This window comes from Pleuronectes platessa, chromosome 10 (assembly GCF_947347685.1).
Source record: "Pleuronectes platessa chromosome 10, fPlePla1.1, whole genome shotgun sequence".
Classification (NCBI taxonomy): Eukaryota; Metazoa; Chordata; class Actinopteri; order Pleuronectiformes; family Pleuronectidae; genus Pleuronectes; species Pleuronectes platessa.
Window position 1 is genome coordinate 19,696,679 of NC_070635.1, and position 19,436 is coordinate 19,716,114.

The 19,436-nt window shown below is 42.3% G+C and overlaps 2 protein-coding genes across 3 annotated transcripts in view; both read left to right on the top strand.

Moving 5' to 3' along the window:
• The window catches only part of enpp2 (ectonucleotide pyrophosphatase/phosphodiesterase 2), a 29,218-nt gene extending 21,241 nt beyond the window's left edge, over positions 1-7,977 (top strand). Inside the window, exons 18-25 of the mRNA XM_053432737.1 lie at positions 359-528; positions 2,511-2,556; positions 3,480-3,619; positions 4,400-4,535; positions 4,713-4,790; positions 4,885-5,017; positions 5,525-5,678; positions 6,488-7,977. Coding sequence (XP_053288712.1) covers positions 359-528; positions 2,511-2,556; positions 3,480-3,619; positions 4,400-4,535; positions 4,713-4,790; positions 4,885-5,017; positions 5,525-5,678; positions 6,488-6,658 — 1,028 coding nt within the window. The 3' untranslated portion in view covers positions 6,659-7,977. The remainder of the gene's footprint in view (positions 1-358; positions 529-2,510; positions 2,557-3,479; positions 3,620-4,399; positions 4,536-4,712; positions 4,791-4,884; positions 5,018-5,524; positions 5,679-6,487) is intronic.
• A 2,744-nt stretch (positions 7,978-10,721) lies between these two features.
• On the top strand, positions 10,722-18,781 carry nod1 (nucleotide-binding oligomerization domain containing 1). Of its 2 annotated transcripts, XM_053432735.1 has the most exons (12): positions 10,722-10,889; positions 11,505-11,697; positions 11,799-11,973; positions 12,861-14,673; positions 14,769-14,852; positions 15,151-15,234; positions 15,339-15,422; positions 15,920-16,003; positions 16,086-16,169; positions 16,253-16,336; positions 16,430-16,513; positions 17,522-18,781. In XM_053432735.1, the coding sequence occupies exons 2-12, from the start codon at positions 11,527-11,529 to the stop codon at positions 17,592-17,594; spliced, it is 2,820 nt and encodes a 939-aa protein (XP_053288710.1). In that variant the 5' UTR covers positions 10,722-10,889; positions 11,505-11,526; the 3' UTR covers positions 17,595-18,781. The 2 variants fall into 2 exon arrangements, with proteins under 2 accessions (XP_053288710.1, XP_053288711.1); XM_053432736.1 differs by lacking the exons at positions 10,722-10,889; positions 11,505-11,697 and having other exon boundaries at positions 11,832-11,973; positions 12,865-14,673.
• Positions 18,782-19,436: the final 655 nt, after the last annotated feature.

Genomic DNA, 19,436 nt, shown 5'->3' on the forward strand with positions numbered 1-19,436 from the left:
TAAAACCTGCAGAGGATATCAGAGTGAACCGATGTGAGAACACATAACCCAAGTTCACTGTGAGCATTTCCAACAGGCGGCAGACACAAAAATAAAAGATAGAAGCAACTCTTAGGTTTTGAGACCCAGTGGACGCAGCCAGTAAATGGTGTCTCAATCTGGAAGCACATTGTTTAATATAACACAATCCTAAACCTGATATGCTGTTTCAAGGATTTTATTTGAAGTGGAGTTTTTTACAAAGCTTTACAAAGGCCTTTGTTTGTTTGAACCAGGTGAGTCAGTGTTGCTCTGGGTTTCACTTCTTCCACTTGCCTCAGGGACTCTTTAACCTGACTCTGACTGCTCTCACTCTCAGATCTTCTGGGTCTGAAACCAGCCCCCAACAATGGAACCCACGGCAGCCTGAACCACCTGCTGAGGACCCCCCTCCACAGACCCACCATGCCAGAGGAGGTTTCCAGACCCACAGCCTCCGGTCTCGCTTCTACGGGAACAGATGACCTGGGCTGCAGCTGCGATGACAAGGTCAGCTGTGGTGACCTGGCCCCAGCGTCTTGTAGAACCAACGTTTTTAGGGGATTGGCTTGTCGGTCAGATCACTTACATCAGTGATGACAATAGTGTAATCGAAATCACCCTTATCCCCATTGTTACCAAATTAGGTTAAATTACAGCAGCTAGAGAGATTTCAAATGTGTGAATTATTCACTGAATGAATTTATACTTTTTCCATCTCAAAACTTAAAACTAGTTTCAGTAGGAGCACAGCTATGTCATTAGTGGCTGCTATAGTACATGGAAGTTCCATTTAATTATAACAATGAAGACATTTTCACATTGACTAATGGTTCTTTTGCTTTGATAGTATTCTATCTCTGCGCTTGAGAAAGAGCAGAGGCTTGCAAAGACAATGTGATCGATTCTCTGTGGATCCATGACTATTTATATTATACTTCATGTGAATGCAGACTGGAGTTTTCAAGATATCCTCTCACACTATTTTAAACTTCCACAGAGAGATTTCCTCTTTTTCAGAGGGGAGAAAAAATTCATCTGACACTATTTATTAAATTAGTTGATATGTGGACGCTTTTCATATCTATTGCATGTTGGCATCACTTTTGACAAAGTTGATCGACAGGCCAATCGATGAAAATGACAATGTAAAACTTGAATATGATGATGACGCATTGGACTTGTTTTGAGACAGTGCCGTCAGACAATTCTGCTGTAGAACATTTGGTTGTTTGCTCATAATGAAAACTTTACTAAACACTACTCACTGTCACTGTTGGAGAAGATTTCTGGTAAACAACACACAGAGGCTGAATCGCAGTGCACGAGTCTGTTTATTCCATCATCTACTACAGCTTTTATACCTTTTAAACAATATCAGGGTTCAGCACTGACGTGTGCGCGGACATCTTCTATTTCCAGTAACTTCTCACCTAGAGCGTATGTTAGGGCCTTTCCTGTTGTTGAGTCAATTGTGATTGTGCTTAGACATGTTCATGTTCTGGCTGTTAAAAGTGATATTTAGCTTATACTTCTCATTAGTTACTACTGGCTGCTCTGCAGATTGTTTTATCAATTGTGTTCAGGAACCATTAATCCTGCAGAGGTGACCCAGGAGTTAGTGCTGGAGCTGAACATTTTAAACAGGAAATTAAAAATCTTTGTTCAAATGAAAACGGAACCAAATTCCACTGCAGTAGTAAAGTTATCATAATCATTCCTGATATTTTGGCAGCCCTGCTTTGGTTCAACTCCATTAATGCATCAAACTGATGATTTAAAATGCTGGAAATACTGAGGTCAGCTGCTCTGCTCATGCTCTGCAGAGCGTTGTGCGACTCTTGGAAAAGGCCGCTTGTTGTTGTTCTGTCAGAAACTTTTAGAAACAGTACAAACATCAGAAATCTCAAATGCAGAACAACAAGAAGGGTTTTCAAATGGAGATGTTGACTTTTGTTTACTTTTCTCTTTTGCAGTGCAGTTGAACTTTTTACACAGCACACTTGTAAACAATCTCATCTAAATGGGCCAATCAGCAGTGATTATTTGTTGACGTGTGAAGATGTATGTGATTGCACTGTTGTGTCTTCTCCTCAGCTTTCTTTAAAACTGAAATGAGCTTGTTGCCTCTTTGCTTTCTGCTGCAGAGCTGGAGTCACTTCACCTCCACCTCCCTTCATTCATTCTGAAACTAAACATGTGATACAAGGAGACAATCTCTCTTTTCATTGAACCATTAACCTTTGGCAACCGTCTCAGTGTATTTACCTGAGTGGCTTGCATCGAAGTGTGGATTGGATTGAAGACCCAGCCCTGCGGCACACTGTTTCACTTTACCTGTGTTTGTCATTCCCATGAAGATCTCTGGCAAGAGATTGTTTCAATCTCCGATCTTTTTGCAGTTGCGTGTAAAAAGTAGGGGCCAGAGAGGTTTGAAAGTGACCCTTGTACGAGGCTATAACCTGGAGTCACTCTGGCTCTGTCTCTTACAGAACAAAGTGGAGGAGCTAAACCAGCGACTGAGGCAAGCTATTGATGGTCAGTCTTCCATGTTGCTACTGAAAATGTGTGACATGTCCTGTATACAGTTATTAATTTGACACAATGTTATATGAAAACATGCAGGATCCATTTCCCTTTTTAAATGGACAGAACATGTTGATGCAGCCTTTCAGATTTCTGCCTTTAGATTTTTCTATAGGTACTTCTCGTCTATAGTACACAATAAATTCCATCCCTTAATAACCAGTCTACTCTGATGTAAAAGGTTATTTGAATGTGATAATATCACCTATCCTGCCACAAACAACTTATGTGTGTCAAGAGCCACTTGCAAAGATGCATCATCTGACTGTTTAACACAGGGGTGTCCAAACTACGGCCCGCAGGCCATTTGCGGCCCGCCATCCATTTAAAAATGGCCCGCCTCAAAAAAAAAATTTAACTAAACTAGCAATTTAGTAGCACTTAAATGGCACTTACTTATAGCACTATGTAGTTTTGCTCTATTTTTGAAGAAATTTTACTTTCTTGATTCTTGTTGTTCTGGGTTTGTACCCTCGGGTACCCTTGAATGCATTGATTGTAAATCGCTGTGGATTAAAGCGTCAGCTAAATGAATTGTAATGTAATGGACTGTGGCCCACTGTATTGTACTTCTCAGTTTAGACACTAGGTGGCGCCCATCTCACCCCTGACCTGCCAGCTGTCCCTCAGAACGCCGCCACGCCCCCCGCCCTGAGCGACTCAATTGACACGCACTGTCAACTGTCCGCTCCAGGGCAGGGGGGCGTGGCGGCGTAAGTGGCCCAGACCTTCGATTTTTTTTCTGAATGTGGCCCTCGGGATAAAAAGTTTGGACACCCCTGGTTTAACATGTTCCTGTTCGTTCTTTGAGTCTGTAAAAGTTTCCTGTTAGAGTTTCTCCTCTGCTGTAAAATCCTGTGCTCCTCCTCTCTCAGACAGCAGGAACCTTCCGTACGGTCGACCTGCTGTACTCTTCCGTACCAAATACTCCATCCTCCACCACAGTGACTTCATCAGTGGCTACAGCGAGCCTCTCTCTATGCCTCTTTGGACAGCGTACGCCGTCAGCAGACAGGTACTGTGCATCCTGCTTTACGGTTATTGAGTCTTCACTGTGGGTTTTGAGCCAGTGCTTTTCAGATGGTGGGTCACAGATGTGTAGGGGAAAAGTAAAAGTCTTTTAGTGCCATGCTTTTATTATGAAGGACATATGCTGGATGGCCCAGAATCAATATAGAATATAAATATTAGCATTTGAACATTGTATTTCCTTGTATGTGAAATAAAGAGTTCTAAGAGTGACACCCATACATCTCTCATATTAGCACATAGTAATAGCAGTGAGTTCAAATATGACTGCAGGTTAAATGCACAGCAGTTCATTAACTCTATAACGATTCCTCCCCCCATATTGTTTTGATTTTGGAATATATTTCTCTTAACACATTTGCCACACTTATTGTTTGCTATTATTTAATTTAAAGACATGAGGACACATTTGAACAACTAGTGGCTTAGTGTTGTCAAGATGAAACTGAGGTCTGTACAGGTCTGTGTGTGTAACACTAACAATCACAGCTTTTCAAAACTCAGGTATCGCCATCTACTGGCAAAAGCCAGTAGCTTCTCTCTCAGTTCATAGGCAATTACTCTGATAAGATACAAAACTGTTAAACAACTGACAACCACACACAGTTAAATCTACTACAGTAGTCAGTAGACCTATGACCTGCTGTGGAACCAAAACCTCTTTGTTAGGTTTTAAAGAAAATTGCATTGTGTCTATATCCAGACGATGAAACCAGCCCTGTGTGTTTGTCTATGTGTGTGTGTGTGTGTGTGTGTGGTCCTCCAGGTAGAGGTGTCTCCTCTGCCAGATGCTCTGTCCAACTGTGTGAGACCTGATACCAGAGTCCCTCCAGCCTACAGCCAGTCTTGCACCAACTACCGAGCAGACAGACAGATCACGTACGGCTTCCTGTACCCACCACGTAAGTTGACCAGCACAGCTTTGAGGATGAATTGAAAACCAAAATAATACTTTTACTTTCAATACTTTTGTGAATGTGACATTTCAGTTGACATTACGGGTTTAGGGCGGACCGATGGACAAAATGTAAATTTTACATTACACAGTTTGTAAATCTTTCTTTTTTCTTTATTGACAGAATTGTCTTCAACAATAGACAAAAAATATGATTCTGTCCTTATCACCAACACGGTTCCCATGTATCCTGCGTTCAAGAGTAAGTGTGTTTTCACAAACACTACCTTTTCTCTCCTCATCCATCTTCCCTGTTTCATCACCACATCCTCTTTTCTTTTGTCTCACTGCCGCAGGAATCTGGGGCTACTTCCAGAGAGCACTGGTGAAGAAATATGCCACTGAGAGAAATGGAGTGAACATACTCGTCGGGCCCATATTTGACTACAACTATGATGGTGTCAGGGACTCGGCAGAGAAGATTAAAGAGTAAGAACATCCAACATTCGTGATTTCAGCATTAAGGCAGCTACACACATTTTCAGAGGCGTAGAATTCAGTCCAAACTGTTTCATTAGTTTAAAAAATATTAAGATATGCACACAAAAAATCATATCCACAACAACAAGATGAAACAATAACCCGCCTGAATATCTCTGTCGACCCATTCTGGAGTCTCCCAAGCTGTTGACCTGAATCTGCTTCGCCACCAGTGGACAACTTAATAACAATAAGCATTATTATTGATCACTATTATTGTTGACATTATTATCTATTATTATAAATAATATTTATTTGCGACTAGACAAGGACACATATTAATAAATGTAATTGTTATTATTAGTAGTAATAGTAGTAGTCATAATGTCTCTTGTCTTGCAAAGTTAATATAATGATAATACTAATTATAATTATACTAATAATAATATAACTAACAATATCATATATGCATTACCATTATTGTTTTCATATTTTTGTTCTTTATCTTTATTGCAGGTATGTAAGTGGAACAATTCCCATCCCCACACACTACTTTGTGGTCCTGACCAGCTGCTTAGACTTCACTCAGGCTGCAGACACATGTAGCGGCCCGCTCAGCAGCGCAGCGTTCATCCTGCCACACAGACCCAACAATGATGAGACCTGCAACGTAAGCAACATCAAATCTTTTAATTCACCCTCACATCTCCAGATCCCATTTGAACACTCTTTGTATACGAGACGATTGACTTTAATCTGATTCCATTTGTACGGCGCCAAATCAAAACACATATTATCTCAAGGTAATTTACATGGGAGGATCGAGACTTAAGACACTGTATAGAAACCCAGTTACCTCAAAGAGCAGGCACAGTGGGCAACTGTGGAGAAAAAAACTCACTCGTCAGCCGGAAGAAGAGATCACTGGACAATAACCACATTTTGTGGTTATGTAGTCATGCAAAACTGATACAGCTTCAGTTGGCTCATGTACAATGATGCATTCAGGACTTTGCTAGCAACATGGACAAGTGCAAGCCACATGTTTGTGACAAGCAATATCTCCACCTTTCATGCACAATTTTATGCTGGGATTAACTGAATCAACAAACATGATCATAAGGGCCTTAACTGAGACAATACTGAGTGACATAAGATGCTCATCTTGTCAGTGGAAGAACAGGAAGAAAAGTCTCTATGTGTATTAATCCCTACGTAGGTGTGATGAAATTTTATTTTTATACTGATATGGATCTACGAGTCTGAAATAAAGCTCAATTATATTATAATAATAATAATGACAGAGAGAGATTTCTAATTCTAGAATATTATTATTATATCTATTGTGTGATATGTCTTAGCTATCTGTAGGTTGTAGTGAGAGTTTTTTTTCCACTGACCTTGGTGGTGTGGCCATTACAGTTGACTAAAATCTTGAAAAGCAAACCCCATCCTAATGCCTTGTCCTCCTCCTCACAGAGCTCAGAGGAGGAGTCCCGCTGGGTGGAGGACCTGATGAAGATGCACACAGCTCGAGTCAGAGACGTGGAGCTCTTGACGGGCCTGGACCTGTACCGCAGAACCACCCGGAGCTACGCTGAAATCCTCTCGCTCAAAACTTACATGCACACGTACGAGAGCGAGATCTGATCTCTGAGCGCTCTGTTGATGCTAATGGGACTGATCTTTTTCAGCCGTGGTGGATGTATGTGGTACAAGGAAGAGATGGGATTGTCTACACTGACCTACACTATAGATTCATCTCTCCCAGGGCACTGTTGCTGCCATCAGCCATTTTAACTGTTTAGCAGCAGGACAGCAAAACATCTCTTCTGCTCTGTGTTATTGTTTCAGGGTGTACTCTCAAATATTATCAAATTCCAACTCGCATTCAAGTAAATTAAACAGAGAGAAACATTCAAATTAAGGATTTTATGAAGATTCTCGACATAAATATTATTCTGGCATTCCAACAGATGGTTAATCTTATTTGAGAATCCAATTTCAAGCCCAAAAATTATTATAATAATTAATTCACGGGCTCGGATTAAATCTGTAAAATTGTGCGATACTGTGTTAATATCAGGTGGTTGAGGTTGATACTAAACTGCCCTGTAAAATCTATGCTGTTTCCTTCTATGCTATTCATGACAAAAAGTGAAATCACATGCAGCATGGCCACAGCAACTTGTTAGGGGACCCAGGGGCAGAATATTTCCTGCCAGGCCCCCGCCGACCCCCCCCCCTTTTAAAAACAGTTCTGTATACTATTCTCACCCAGTACAGACCAGTCTGCTGCAGATGACCAACACATGAGATGTGATCCTATTCTGAAAAATGATCTGACAGCAGTTTGGTTTTATTTTCAGACAGTTTGATTAAGGATAGCACAATATGAGCCAAAACATTTGATACACATTCCCAAATGAATTTACAAATGATCAAATTATCATATTCACATTTTAATCTGCAAGCCATATAACAACTTCATAATCAAACACATATACAGCAGATATACCCATTATATTATCTTTAAAGAGCCTGTACAGTAATTATAAATCCAAGCTAATTTGTAGAGCACAATACTTCCTGTGTGAAAAAATATAACATTTTATTAATCTTTATTGCAGCACAAAGAATTAACATTGGTCCAGACAGAACAACCACATCGGTACTAAGACGGGATTGCACATATTTTCCTACATGATATTGACCCACTCTGACATTTTGTTTACTAATTTTACTTTTTGTGCATTGAATTGTGTATTTTTTGACAAGGAATAATAATAATGTTACGTGTTTGTGTGTGTTGAATTCAAGATATTTGTGTGTGTGTGTGTGTGTGTGTGTGTGTGTGTGTGTGTTTGTGTGCGTGTCGTGATGTTCACGTTTTGGTCTGTGCACAATAACATTGATGATGATGATGATTTATTCTTATGTTTTTTCTAAAACATTTACCACCTGTGAGACTGTCCTATTTATGCTTTGTGTAAAGTTCTTTAAAATAAACATGTGTTTTTACAAAATCAAATGTGTTGCATATTAAGTTTCTCCACAGTCAGTCAGCATGGACTTACAACACATGGTTACTCACAGTAGTGAAGCAACAGCAGCACATTATTAGGAACACTGTACCACAGATGGGTAGTTCCTCCTTTTGCTTCTCAAACTATTCACCTCACATTGATTTTACAAAATGTTAGAACCTTCCCTCTGCTCCATGTTGACATGACTGCATCACATAATTTATTTTTTACTGTTCTACATCACAAAGGTTCTACTGAACTTACTCATGTTATTGAAGATGGAGCATTCATATTCGGCCGTATTCTGCATCTGCCTCAATTTTGGACATGTTGTGCTGAGCCTGAAATGAACAGCAACATTTTATCACATTTAATGTAATAATAATATAATATATAACCTTTTTATTTTCCACAAGCAATGGTTTTTGTCAAGTATGATAACTATACATGTTTGGTTTTTTTAGACCTGCCTGCAATTTATTGACTAGATGGAAAGAAAAGATTGTTGGCTTTCATAAATAAACTTAGGTAATAAAGTTATTAAAGTGAACCTCAGTGTTGTGGTTTCCAGAGGTGTCAAGTAACGAAGTACAAATACTTCGTTACCTTACTTAAGTAAACAGTTTGGGTATCTATACTTTACTGGAGTATTTATTTTTCAGACGACTTTTTACTTCTACTCCTTACATTTTCACGCAAATATCTGTACTTTCTACTCCTTACATTTTAAAAATAGCCTCGTTACTTACTAATTTTGGCTTGTTTCATTCCGGTTTGTCATCGTTCAAAAACACACACAAAAAAAAAACGAGGAGACTTTGAGTTGGGTGCCCGCCGCACACGCGGGATGACGGCCAGGCCGAGGCCACCACACAACCGCACCGGAGGGTTCCGAAAAGGAGGAGAGCAAAGACAGAGCTGCGGCGTGCGGCACCGTCCTCACAGCATCACCCTCCCCCCCTCCGCTGAGGCGCCTCGCTGTCAGGTCCTTCGGCCATCGGAGCAGGCCGGCAAAGGCGCACGGAGGGGGGTGGAAGAGCGGAGAAGGAGGCACCGCACGGCCGTGGACAGTGCTCAGACGAAGTGGAGGAGAAAGAAAAATAGAAGGAGTGTTGGTGTGGCACTCACGTGCCACACCAACACAACCCCGGCCTCGTTAGACAAGCTGGCCCTGGGGTGCAGCGACACCCTAAGCACCTGTGGGAGGGGGGGGGGGGTTGGGTGCCATGCAGTCGAATCCGGCTGTACCGGTAATGATCCTTCCGCAGGTTCACCTACGGAGACCTTGTTACGACTTTTACTTCCTCTAGATCAGGGGTATCCAAACTTTTTATCCCGAGGGCCACATATAGAGAAAAATACGAAGGTCCGGGCCACTCACAGCGTGGCTGCGTTCTGAGGGACAGCTGCAAGTCCATCACATTACCTTTCATTTAGCTGACGCTTTTATCCAAAACAACTTACAATAAGTGCATTCAAGGGTACAAACCCAGAACAACAAGAATCAAGAAAGTACAATATATTCAAAAATAGAGCTAAACTACAAAGTGCTATAAGTAAATGCCATTAAAGTACTACTAAATTGTTGGTTTGAAAATAAAAAAATTATATTTTTTTTGTTGTTTTTTTGAGGCGGGCCAATTTAAAATGGATGACGGGCCGCAGATGGCCTGCGGGCCGTAGTTTGGACACCCCTTCTCTAGATAGTCAAGTTTGATCGTCTTCTCGGCGCTCCGCCAGGGCCGTTACCGACTCCGGCGGGGCCGATCCGAGGACCTCACTAAACCATCCAATCGGTAGTAGCGACGAGCGGTGTGTACAAAGGGCAGGGCCTCAGCAGCCTGTGAAAGACTGTTTAGTGTTGCAGGGCTCATCTTCAGGCCAGGTAGAGCATGCATAGGCTCAAATAACTTTGAGAACCTGCTGCTTTTGCGGCTGAACAAAGCCTATCGGTAGTGTTGTTGTACATACAGGATTTAGTCCAAAGGTCTCAAGTCTCTTCCAATAAAGGTTATGGATAACATTCCACTGAAGTTTGACTTTTTGCATTATTACAATAATTATTGGCAACTCGTTATGTTATTATGCCTTCCGCTCCATGAAACGCATGTTAATGCTCAGTAGTACACATATGGTACTTTAATGTATTTACATAAAAAATTCCCCTTACATTACTTTTACTTTTATACTTTAAGTAGTTTTGAAACCAGTACTTTTACACTTTTACTTAAGTAAAAAGCTTGAGTTGATACTTCAACTTCTATAAAAGTATTTTTAAACCCTAGTATCTATACTTCTACTTGAGTAATGAATGGGAATACTTTTGACACCTCTGGTGGTTTCCAAGTTCATGTTGTAACGTTGTTGAAAGGTTGGTTTTCTTAGTGCTTCGAGTGTATTTGAGGAGCTCCAGGACAACTTTCATAGTGATGGATACCCTGAACCATCCTTTAGTTATGCTGCTACATGCGTCTGCTTGGGAAGTTCCCAGCATGTACTGAGCACTTAAAGTCACTACTTCTCTTTTCCATCCTAAGTGCTACTTGTTGGGGGAACTCTTGGGTTTCTCTTCAACTGTTTGGAAATTGAATTGATCAATATCCTCTCATTAAACGGTAGAGTAATACCTGTTATGAGCGTCGCATTTCCGTGGGCACGTGAACGCCTCACAGAAATGACGCGTCGCTGCTGAATTCTTTCACTTCCTCTCTCATTAGTCTGTCTTCACACTGAGTTTGTGTGAAGACAGAACAACTCATCTCTGCTGTAGATGAAGTTCACACGAGGAGCGGCCCGAATACAACTTTAGTTTTGAAGAGCCGTGTGTACAGAGCTGCGCTGTGGACGCTGTCGTGGTAGGTTTCAGGATTCATTCGACTTAATCACAGCCTCATAACAACAAACAGCGCCAGTCAGCTGATGTTACTGATGTTACCGAGTCAGCAGAAATCATTATTTCTCTGTTTACTTTAACTCTCCTTAACAGCTGTTATTCAAACAAACCTGATTTAAAGTTGAAGGGATTCGTTTGTTTAAGGAGTTGATGCGTGGGATTAAAGAGTGAGTGTTTAATCCATTGTGATATGAGGCGTGTCATTTGGGAACAAAAGAGAATCAATGGAATGGTTCAGGAAACAGGTGTGGTGCAAAGAGAGAATTAAAGTATGTATAAACATTGACAGTTCACATTGACAGAAGTAGCTTCAGATCGGATAGATAACTGTGTTTTTGTGTGTGTGTGTGTGTGTGTGTGTGTGTGTGTGTGTGTGTTTGTGTCACACACACACACATGTGTTTGTGACGTGTCCAGTGAGAGTATCTGTGACATTGATGCAGCAGCTGTATCTTTAAATATGTCTTGATCTGATATCTACCTGTGATTCATTTATCAGCAGCATGTGTTATCATTTTTGTTGATGTGTAAAGGAATTATAGACTTTAATAGCTCCTTGTCACGTGTGATCCCACAGAAGTGACTGCTCTGCAGTAAACATGGATCAGAGAGAAGAAGCCAGATGGCTGACCATCCTCACCTTACACAGAGAGCTGCTGGTGTCGAGGCTGAGGAGCCTCCAGTGCATCCTGGACAACCTGCTGGCTTGTGGCTTCCTCTGTGAAGAAGATGTTGACATCGTACAACGAACTGTCACCAAGACGGATCAGGTAGGGAAACCAGAGGGGACTGTTTAACAAGGCCCTATCTGACAGTATCATTTTTATACATGTGGTATCTTTTGTTGTTATTTATTGTTTTTATTTTATAGGTGCGCAAAATATTGGAGCTAGTCCAGTGCAAAGGGGAGGAGGCCTGTGAATACCTTCTTTTCGTCATATACAAAGTGTGTGATGCATACATAGACCTGCAGCCATGGCTGGAAGAGATCAACTTCAAACCGAGCAGTGACGTAATGCTGATGACTGTGGTGAACACAGATCCCAGTGAGTCTTACAACCTAGTAACTAACTCATGCTCTGTTCCACCAACATGTTTCTCTCTGTGCTCTGTGTTTGTGTCATGAAAATAAAATATTTAAATTTTTCTAAGTCCTCATTTAGAATAAGCCTGAATAACAAGGCTCCTGCTACAAATAAAGCATATTTTATTATATTAAAATTCATTTATTGATTATGATTACTATAATGTTTAAAGGTTCAGTGTGTAACATTTAGTGACATCTAGTGGTGAAGTTGCACGTTGCAGCTGAATATCCCTCACCTCACTCTCCATTTCCAAACATGAAGAAGAACCCATTGTCGCCTTCAGTTGTCATAAAAATTCAAAAGGTGTTTAGTTTGTCCAGTCCGGGCTACTGTAAAAAACCTGTCGTCCAGGAGAGGACCCCCTCCTGATGAGGACCCCCTCCTGATGAAGATATAAAGTATTTAAATATAAAGAGCCCGTTCTAGGGTAAAGAAAACAACAATTTAGATGATTCATAGTGAAACATCACTACGATTATTTTATATTCATTCTGCCGATCGATCCCTTTCACCGAAGTCTTACAAACTGGACCTTTAAGCAGAATGATATAAAAATATGGAACATCTTCACATTTCCTGAGACCACCAAAAAGTGGAATCATGTCACCAAAGCTAGATTTTAACAAACAAATTTCACACGTTTGTCTCCCTGGGCTCAGTCTGAGGTTATAACCAACATGAGAGAGTCAACATTGATGTGTTAAATTGCTTATCTACGTTTTTTACAATTTCATCTTCCTCATCTGGAGATACATTTGGCTTTCTTTTATGTTTGTTTTCTAAACATTAAACTATGCATCACTGAACCTAACCCTGGTTATTCTAACACCAGCCTTTTCTTTAAGTCAGCAGGTATAGCGCAAAGTTGAGGCAGGAAATGAGCCGGGACACCTGCTTCATCATGTCATACGGCCAGCAAGATGACACCCGTCTGGAGGAGCTCTACACTGACTCTCTGATGGAACTGTTGAAAGACAGCAATGAAAGTCTGGGCTTCGTGGAGAGTCTGAACCAGCTACTCGGAGACCACGGCGTCTGTAATCCTCAAGGTGAAATCATCTATATGATGGGGGACGCTGGAGTGGGAAAATCCATCCTCCTTCAGAAGCTCCAGAACCTCTGGTCCAAGAAACAGCTGCAGACAGATGCCATATTTTTCTTTAAGTTCCGCTGTAGGATGTTCAGCATCTTTAAGGAAACAGAACAGATCTCCCTCAGAGACCTTTTGTTCAAATACAACTGTCATCCAGATCTGGATCCAGATAATGAGGTGTTTGATTACATCGTGCGCTTCCCTGAAAAGGTTATTTTTACATTTGATGGCTACGATGAGATTCAGGAGAATCTGGACCTTATGAATGTCCCTGAAGTGGTATCGCCAGATGTCAAGGCACATCCCCTCCAGCTGCTAATCAGCTTGCTCTCCGGGAAACTGCTCAAGAACTCCCAGAAGATGCTGACGGCTCGGACAGGGATTGAGCTCCAGAGCAGGGTGATCAGAAAGAAGGTGGTTCTGCGGGGGTTCTCTCCAACCCATATGAGGTCCTACATTAATTTGCACTTTAAGGAGCAGGAACACAGAAAGCTGGTGTCAGATCAGCTGGATGCTAGCCCCCACCTCTGTGGCCTGTGCTCCACTCCGCTCTTCTGCTGGATTCTATTCAAGAGCTTTAGCCACCTGCACACCATGCATGATAGCTTTCATATGCCTGACTCCTGCATCACGCTCACCGACATCTTTCTTCTGCTGTCCGAGGTGTTCTTTAGCCGCTCAACTTCACCCGCTCCGGCTCTGCTGAAGAAAAACAGCCGGTGTGCCTCAGAGACATTCAAATTAGGGCTTAGGCCCCTTGCTGCATTTGCCAAGCTGGCACTTCAGGGTATGGAGAGAGGCAGCTTCATTTGTAACCAAGATGAGATCGCTGCGTGCGGTCTCAGAGAGGAGGACCTGCCCCTCGGCTTTCTCCGACCTGTCAGTGACTGTGAAGGCAGCGGAAGCCCTGCTAACTTTGAGTTCCTCCACATCACCCTCCAGTCTTTCTTGGCGGCATTTGCGCTTTTGTTGGACGAGCAGGCGGCTGCAGACTCCATTCTCAAGTTCTTCACAGAGTGCAGCAGGAAAAGGGAACCATCCTGTCTGCTGTTTAACTTATGTATCACTGGCTCCTCAAAGCACAGCCCAAAGAAACCATTTGCAACCAATGAGCACCTTCAGTTCACAAATCTCTTCTTGTGTGGACTGCTCTCTAAAGCTCACACGGGCCTGATGGAGCATCTGGTGTCTCCAGGGCTGCTCAAAAAAAAACAGGCCGTTCTAAAGTCTTACCTGTCAAATGGTGTTACGTCCCACCTCCGTGGTTTACCCCACTACAGTGGCGGGGAAGGCAAGAAGATCCATGTTATGCCCAACTTCCTGTGGATACTGAGGTGCATCTTTGAGACGGGGAGCAAAGACATCGCTCAACTGACAGCGAAAGGCATCAAAGCGCAAATTATCAAGCTGGGTTACTGCAACGTCTACTCGGGGGACTGCACCGCCCTCAACTTCGTACTGCAACACCGTCAGAGGCTTCTGGGCGTTGACATGGACAACAACAACATCGGTGACTATGGGGTGAAGCAGCTGAGGCCCTCGTTCTGTAAGATGACAATAGTGAGGTAAGAACCTTCTGATCTCCACTGAGGGATATTCTTACTGATTCTACATCGCACCGGATGTAACTTGTAGCCCTGACTCAACTGATTGTCTCTAGATTGTGCGTCAATCACCTGTCAGACAGCAGCATGGAGGTGCTTGCAGAGGAGCTGTGTAAGCACAAGGTTGTGGAGGTCTTGGGGTAAGTTGACATCAACTGTTCCGGTGTATTGACACTCTAAAAACCTCCATGGACACTGTACTTGTTGTATTCTGCATTCTGAAATGAGACAATTAGCCTAACCCTAATTATGACCTAATGGGACATGTTTGTCTCCCAGGGAACATCATTATTCAGTTGATTGGTTGAAAGTTAACTAGCAGATGAAAGTAGGTTTTAGCTGCAATGTTAAGTCTCAATACTCCTTGAACTAAAATACTGCTTTATGTTTTGTTTTTCTCATAATAAAACTGAACCTTTAATTTGTCTTTGTCCTCAGACTTTACAAAAATCACATCACAGACATTGGAGCCAAGCTGGTTGCTAAGATAATTGAGGAATGTCCAAAGTTGCGAGTTGTCAAGTATGTGTCGCACCAAGAACTTGTTATGCAATACTACTTATGTAATATGGTGTCTTTATACCTTTATACCTGTTTAATGGAGGCCGTCTTCACCATGTCCTCAGGATCGGTGAAAACAAGATCACTAGTGTTGGTGGGAGATATTTGGCCGGTGCAATTCAGAAAAGCTCTTCAATATTTGATGTTGGGTAAGACCTCACCCCTTTTAAACATCTCAGTACAGGGGTGGCTCTAGACAAATGGCTAATGATTGACAAAATAGACTTGTTTCCCGGTTCAGATGAGAGAACACTGCTATCCAGCTAAATGATTTGTATTTATTGATGACCAGTCAAAGCTTGCATGCCAAACAAGGAAGACAGGAATCAAACTGCTGACTTTCAGGTTAGTGGGCGACCCGCTCTATCTCCTGAGGCCCAGCCGCAGCTGTCCTCATCAAAGTGGTGAGATGAAAAAGAAAAAGCTAATATTCACAAGATGGGGTTCGATTGATCCCAAACCATTACAAAGATTTAGCTGTTAGATTTGTTTTTACTGTTAACAGAACCATGAACCACAGTACCTTCTGGACGACTCGATCGACTCGTTTAATCTTGATGAACGTGTGTGCTTTCTCAGAAAACATGGTCAATTATTTGTCCCCTGGTTTAAAGACATAGCTGGTTTTGATCTTCTTCATTTTCAGAATGTGGGGGAACAGCATCGGAGATGAAGGGGCAGCAGCGTTCGCAGAAGCTTTGAGGCACCACCCGAATCTCACCAACCTCAGGTGAGAGGGCAACTTCCTTTACAAAAAAAAAACACTGATTTCCACTCACAGTTTTTAAACTGATGGATTATCTGTGTTTTAGTCTCTCAGCTAATGGCATCACATCAGAAGGCGGGAAGATTCTGACGGAGGCTCTGAAAGAGAACCGCGCCCTCAGGATATTCTGGTAAAGACATTACTCACTCAGAGCTGCATGATGTTCACTGTTCTGACTGACACACGAAGAACAACATGTCTGTGCTGCTGCAGGTTGACGCAGAACGAGTTGACTGACGATGCAGCTCCGCACTTTGCTGAGTTGGTTAAAGTGAACACAGGTTTAACAAACCTCTGGTAAGAAAAACACACATTCTGTATTTAGGGACCTGTGATGCTGCAGCTCTGCTCAGGCAGTGAATGTCGGAAACTCTGTATGTGTGTGTGCAGGTTAATCAACAACCAGTTCACTGTGATTGGGATCAAGCACCTCGCCGAGGCCCTGGCTCACAACTCGGCGCTCGATGAGATAGTGTAAGTTTACAACAGTTACACAGCACGTGACTTTAGAGTCTCCACCTACACACTACACACCACACTCACCTCCATGTGTGCCAACACTGAAGTTTAATCTGCCAAAGTGAAGATGAAATAAACTCATTTTAGAAACTCCTCACATTCAATAATTCTACTGAGGCAGCTCTTATTCAGCTTATCATCATGTGTAGCATCAAGTTATTTAATAGGTTATGTATTTTAAAAGTCAAAGATCCTCATCATTTTTGTGTAGTTACCACTGCACGGTGGATTGGAGTGGAACAACTTTTTGTCTGTTTCATCAGCAGGATAATTTGCCCAAATCTCCTCTCATCCATAGACTACAGTAAGAAAGCTAGGGAACAACATTCTGCCTTTTAGTTCATTGAAAAAGGTTATTTGGGCTATTGATTCATTTTCAGCCCAAGCAGCTGACAAGTTGTAAAATGCTGCTGTGCTCAACATGCACACAGACGACATTAGAGAACAGCTGAAGAAGATGTTGGAGATTTATATACGTAAGAGAACTGAAGTAGTTTTCATCTACACCAGTGTGTCTGGGTTTGCACAATCAGCAGTTAATGTTCAGGCCTAGACTGAATTAATGTGAACATATCTTGAGACAGTTTGGTTTGAATGAATGAACGTAAAAAGTTTAATTGAATTGAATCTAATTTAATTTGAAAGGAGCCATTTAAAACATAAATATGTCCATTTGATGCACTGTATTTTATTATTGAGTAAAACTAGTTCAAACCTGCAGGTCAGAATAGAAAAACAACATATAACACAACGACAAACAGTATCATACAAACACAACAGCACATCACAAGAGTATACTTGTCAAATGAATGAAATTAAATGAAAAGAGCAGAGCTCAGGGTCGGGGAGAATGTTTGTGTTTGTAAAGTTGTACCTGATGGTTTTCAGCAGATATTTTACACATGTCTTAAGATCCTGCAAATTTGAATGATAGTCTGAAGGTTTCCTATCGTGTTCCTGCAGTGTGAAAGGAAACCAGGTCTCTGCAGAGGAAGAGGAACAGTTTAACGCGGAGAAGAGGCTGCACTTCCACTGAGGAGCCAATCATGTGAGACGAGCACATGTTGAGGAATCTATGTACGGGAGTGAAGTTGTTGTGTTCACTGTGTGCATGCACAGTATTAGCATTAGCAAACTTTTTAGGTATGGTGTTATACTTAATGCTCTCACCTGACCGTGGGCACAAAGTTAAATTATTTATTTGCAAATATTATATCAAGTAATCATTGTTGTTGATGAATCTTAAAGGGCCAACATTTTGCACCTTTTTGGGATTTAATTTGAGGTATTGGTACCCCTAAAATGATACATCAGTGGTTTTGAGTCGAAAAAACATGTGTATTTCCATATCCTCTCTTCTGCTTGGGCTGTTTGGCCTGCCTCTTGAGCCCCTCCTCTGATTGGCTGACTGCACTTTGAGTGAAACACAACCAGACCTATCTTTGGTCTCATTCTGGCGCCTTCCCTCTTGTAAACAGAGCTGAAAGACATGTTGTTATGTTTGCAGCAATAGAAGATCAGCCACATATTTATAGTCAGCTACAATAGGATGTTTCTGAACGGTAAGTTACACCGTCCTCATGTTTGTTCAAGTTTTAGCAGGAAAGTCGGCCAATTTAGGAGTAACGTCCCGAGTTACAGTAAAGGAGATTCAACACGGAGTAACGTCCAGCGACACGGCCCATCAGAAGAAATAAAGCGTAACCGCTGGTCTCAAACAGTAACGTGCTTAGGAGGAATGTACTAGGATACATTCTCTTTCATTGCCTCCCTCCATGCTGCCGTGTTTCTTCAGTGTTGTTCGTTGTGGTTAGCCTTTGCTAGCTAACAAGCTGCTAGCTCAGCTGCTTTGTGTCGCGTTCGGTGTGGAGGGTGGTGGTGGTGATGGGGAGCAGGGCTGGTGGGTTCGGAGGCTGGACTGGTACCGGGTTGGTGAGGTTGAGAGACGAGTGCGATCCCGAACGACATCATACGGGGAAGGAAGTACGAAACGAGATGTTTTAATAAGATATTTCCAGTGTTGCCAAAGTTACTTTGAAAAAGTAACTTAGTTAGATTACAAGTTACTTTTTTAGTTACATTCAGCAGCTGCCGACAACATAAAAATGACAACCGATTTTGCCAACACTCACTTTATTAGAAACCGCTGGAGGGAGCCCCCGCACGAACGGAGGGTTCCCCCAGCGGGCGCCGTAGCTGAGGTGATCCGCGAGAAGGGCCCGACACGCGTCCAGAGTCTCTGCCGCCGACCAGCGTACCCGGTCCCCTCCAACCGGTCCCTGCCTTCCGCACCGCCCCGCGGCCCAAGAGAAGGAAAGCGCCCGCACCAGCGACGCTGTGAGGCACCGCGGACAAGGACCTCCGCCCCCCAAAAAAACGTCGAGGCGGGCCGCACACCGAGCCTCCGGCGGCGTGGAGAGGAGTGCGACAGGGCGACTGCTCCCCCAGCCGTGGCACGTGCCCAGCGGTTTAACCACAAATACCAAAAGTAACTTAATCTGATTACTTGTTTGGAAATAGTAACGCGTTAAATTACTCTTTACTGAAAAAAGTGGTCAGATTAGAGTAACGCGATTCTAAGTAGCGCGTTACCGGTTATATACCATTGGATATTTCTTAGAATAGACTGAATGAAAGGTCCTGGAAGGACTGTTTTCATACTTTGAGGGTAACTTCTGACCCCCTTCAAGTTATTACGGATAGAAAATGCCCAGAAAATGTATTTTAAACAATATGGGCCCTTTAAAGGAAACTGTGCTGATCAAATAGAGGATGTTGGACAGTGTAATGGGAGTGTTGTAAAACAGGAAGTGGCACATCTGGTTGACAGGAAGAAGCCAAACGGATGACTTCCTTCTTCATGAACCGTTGTATCGTT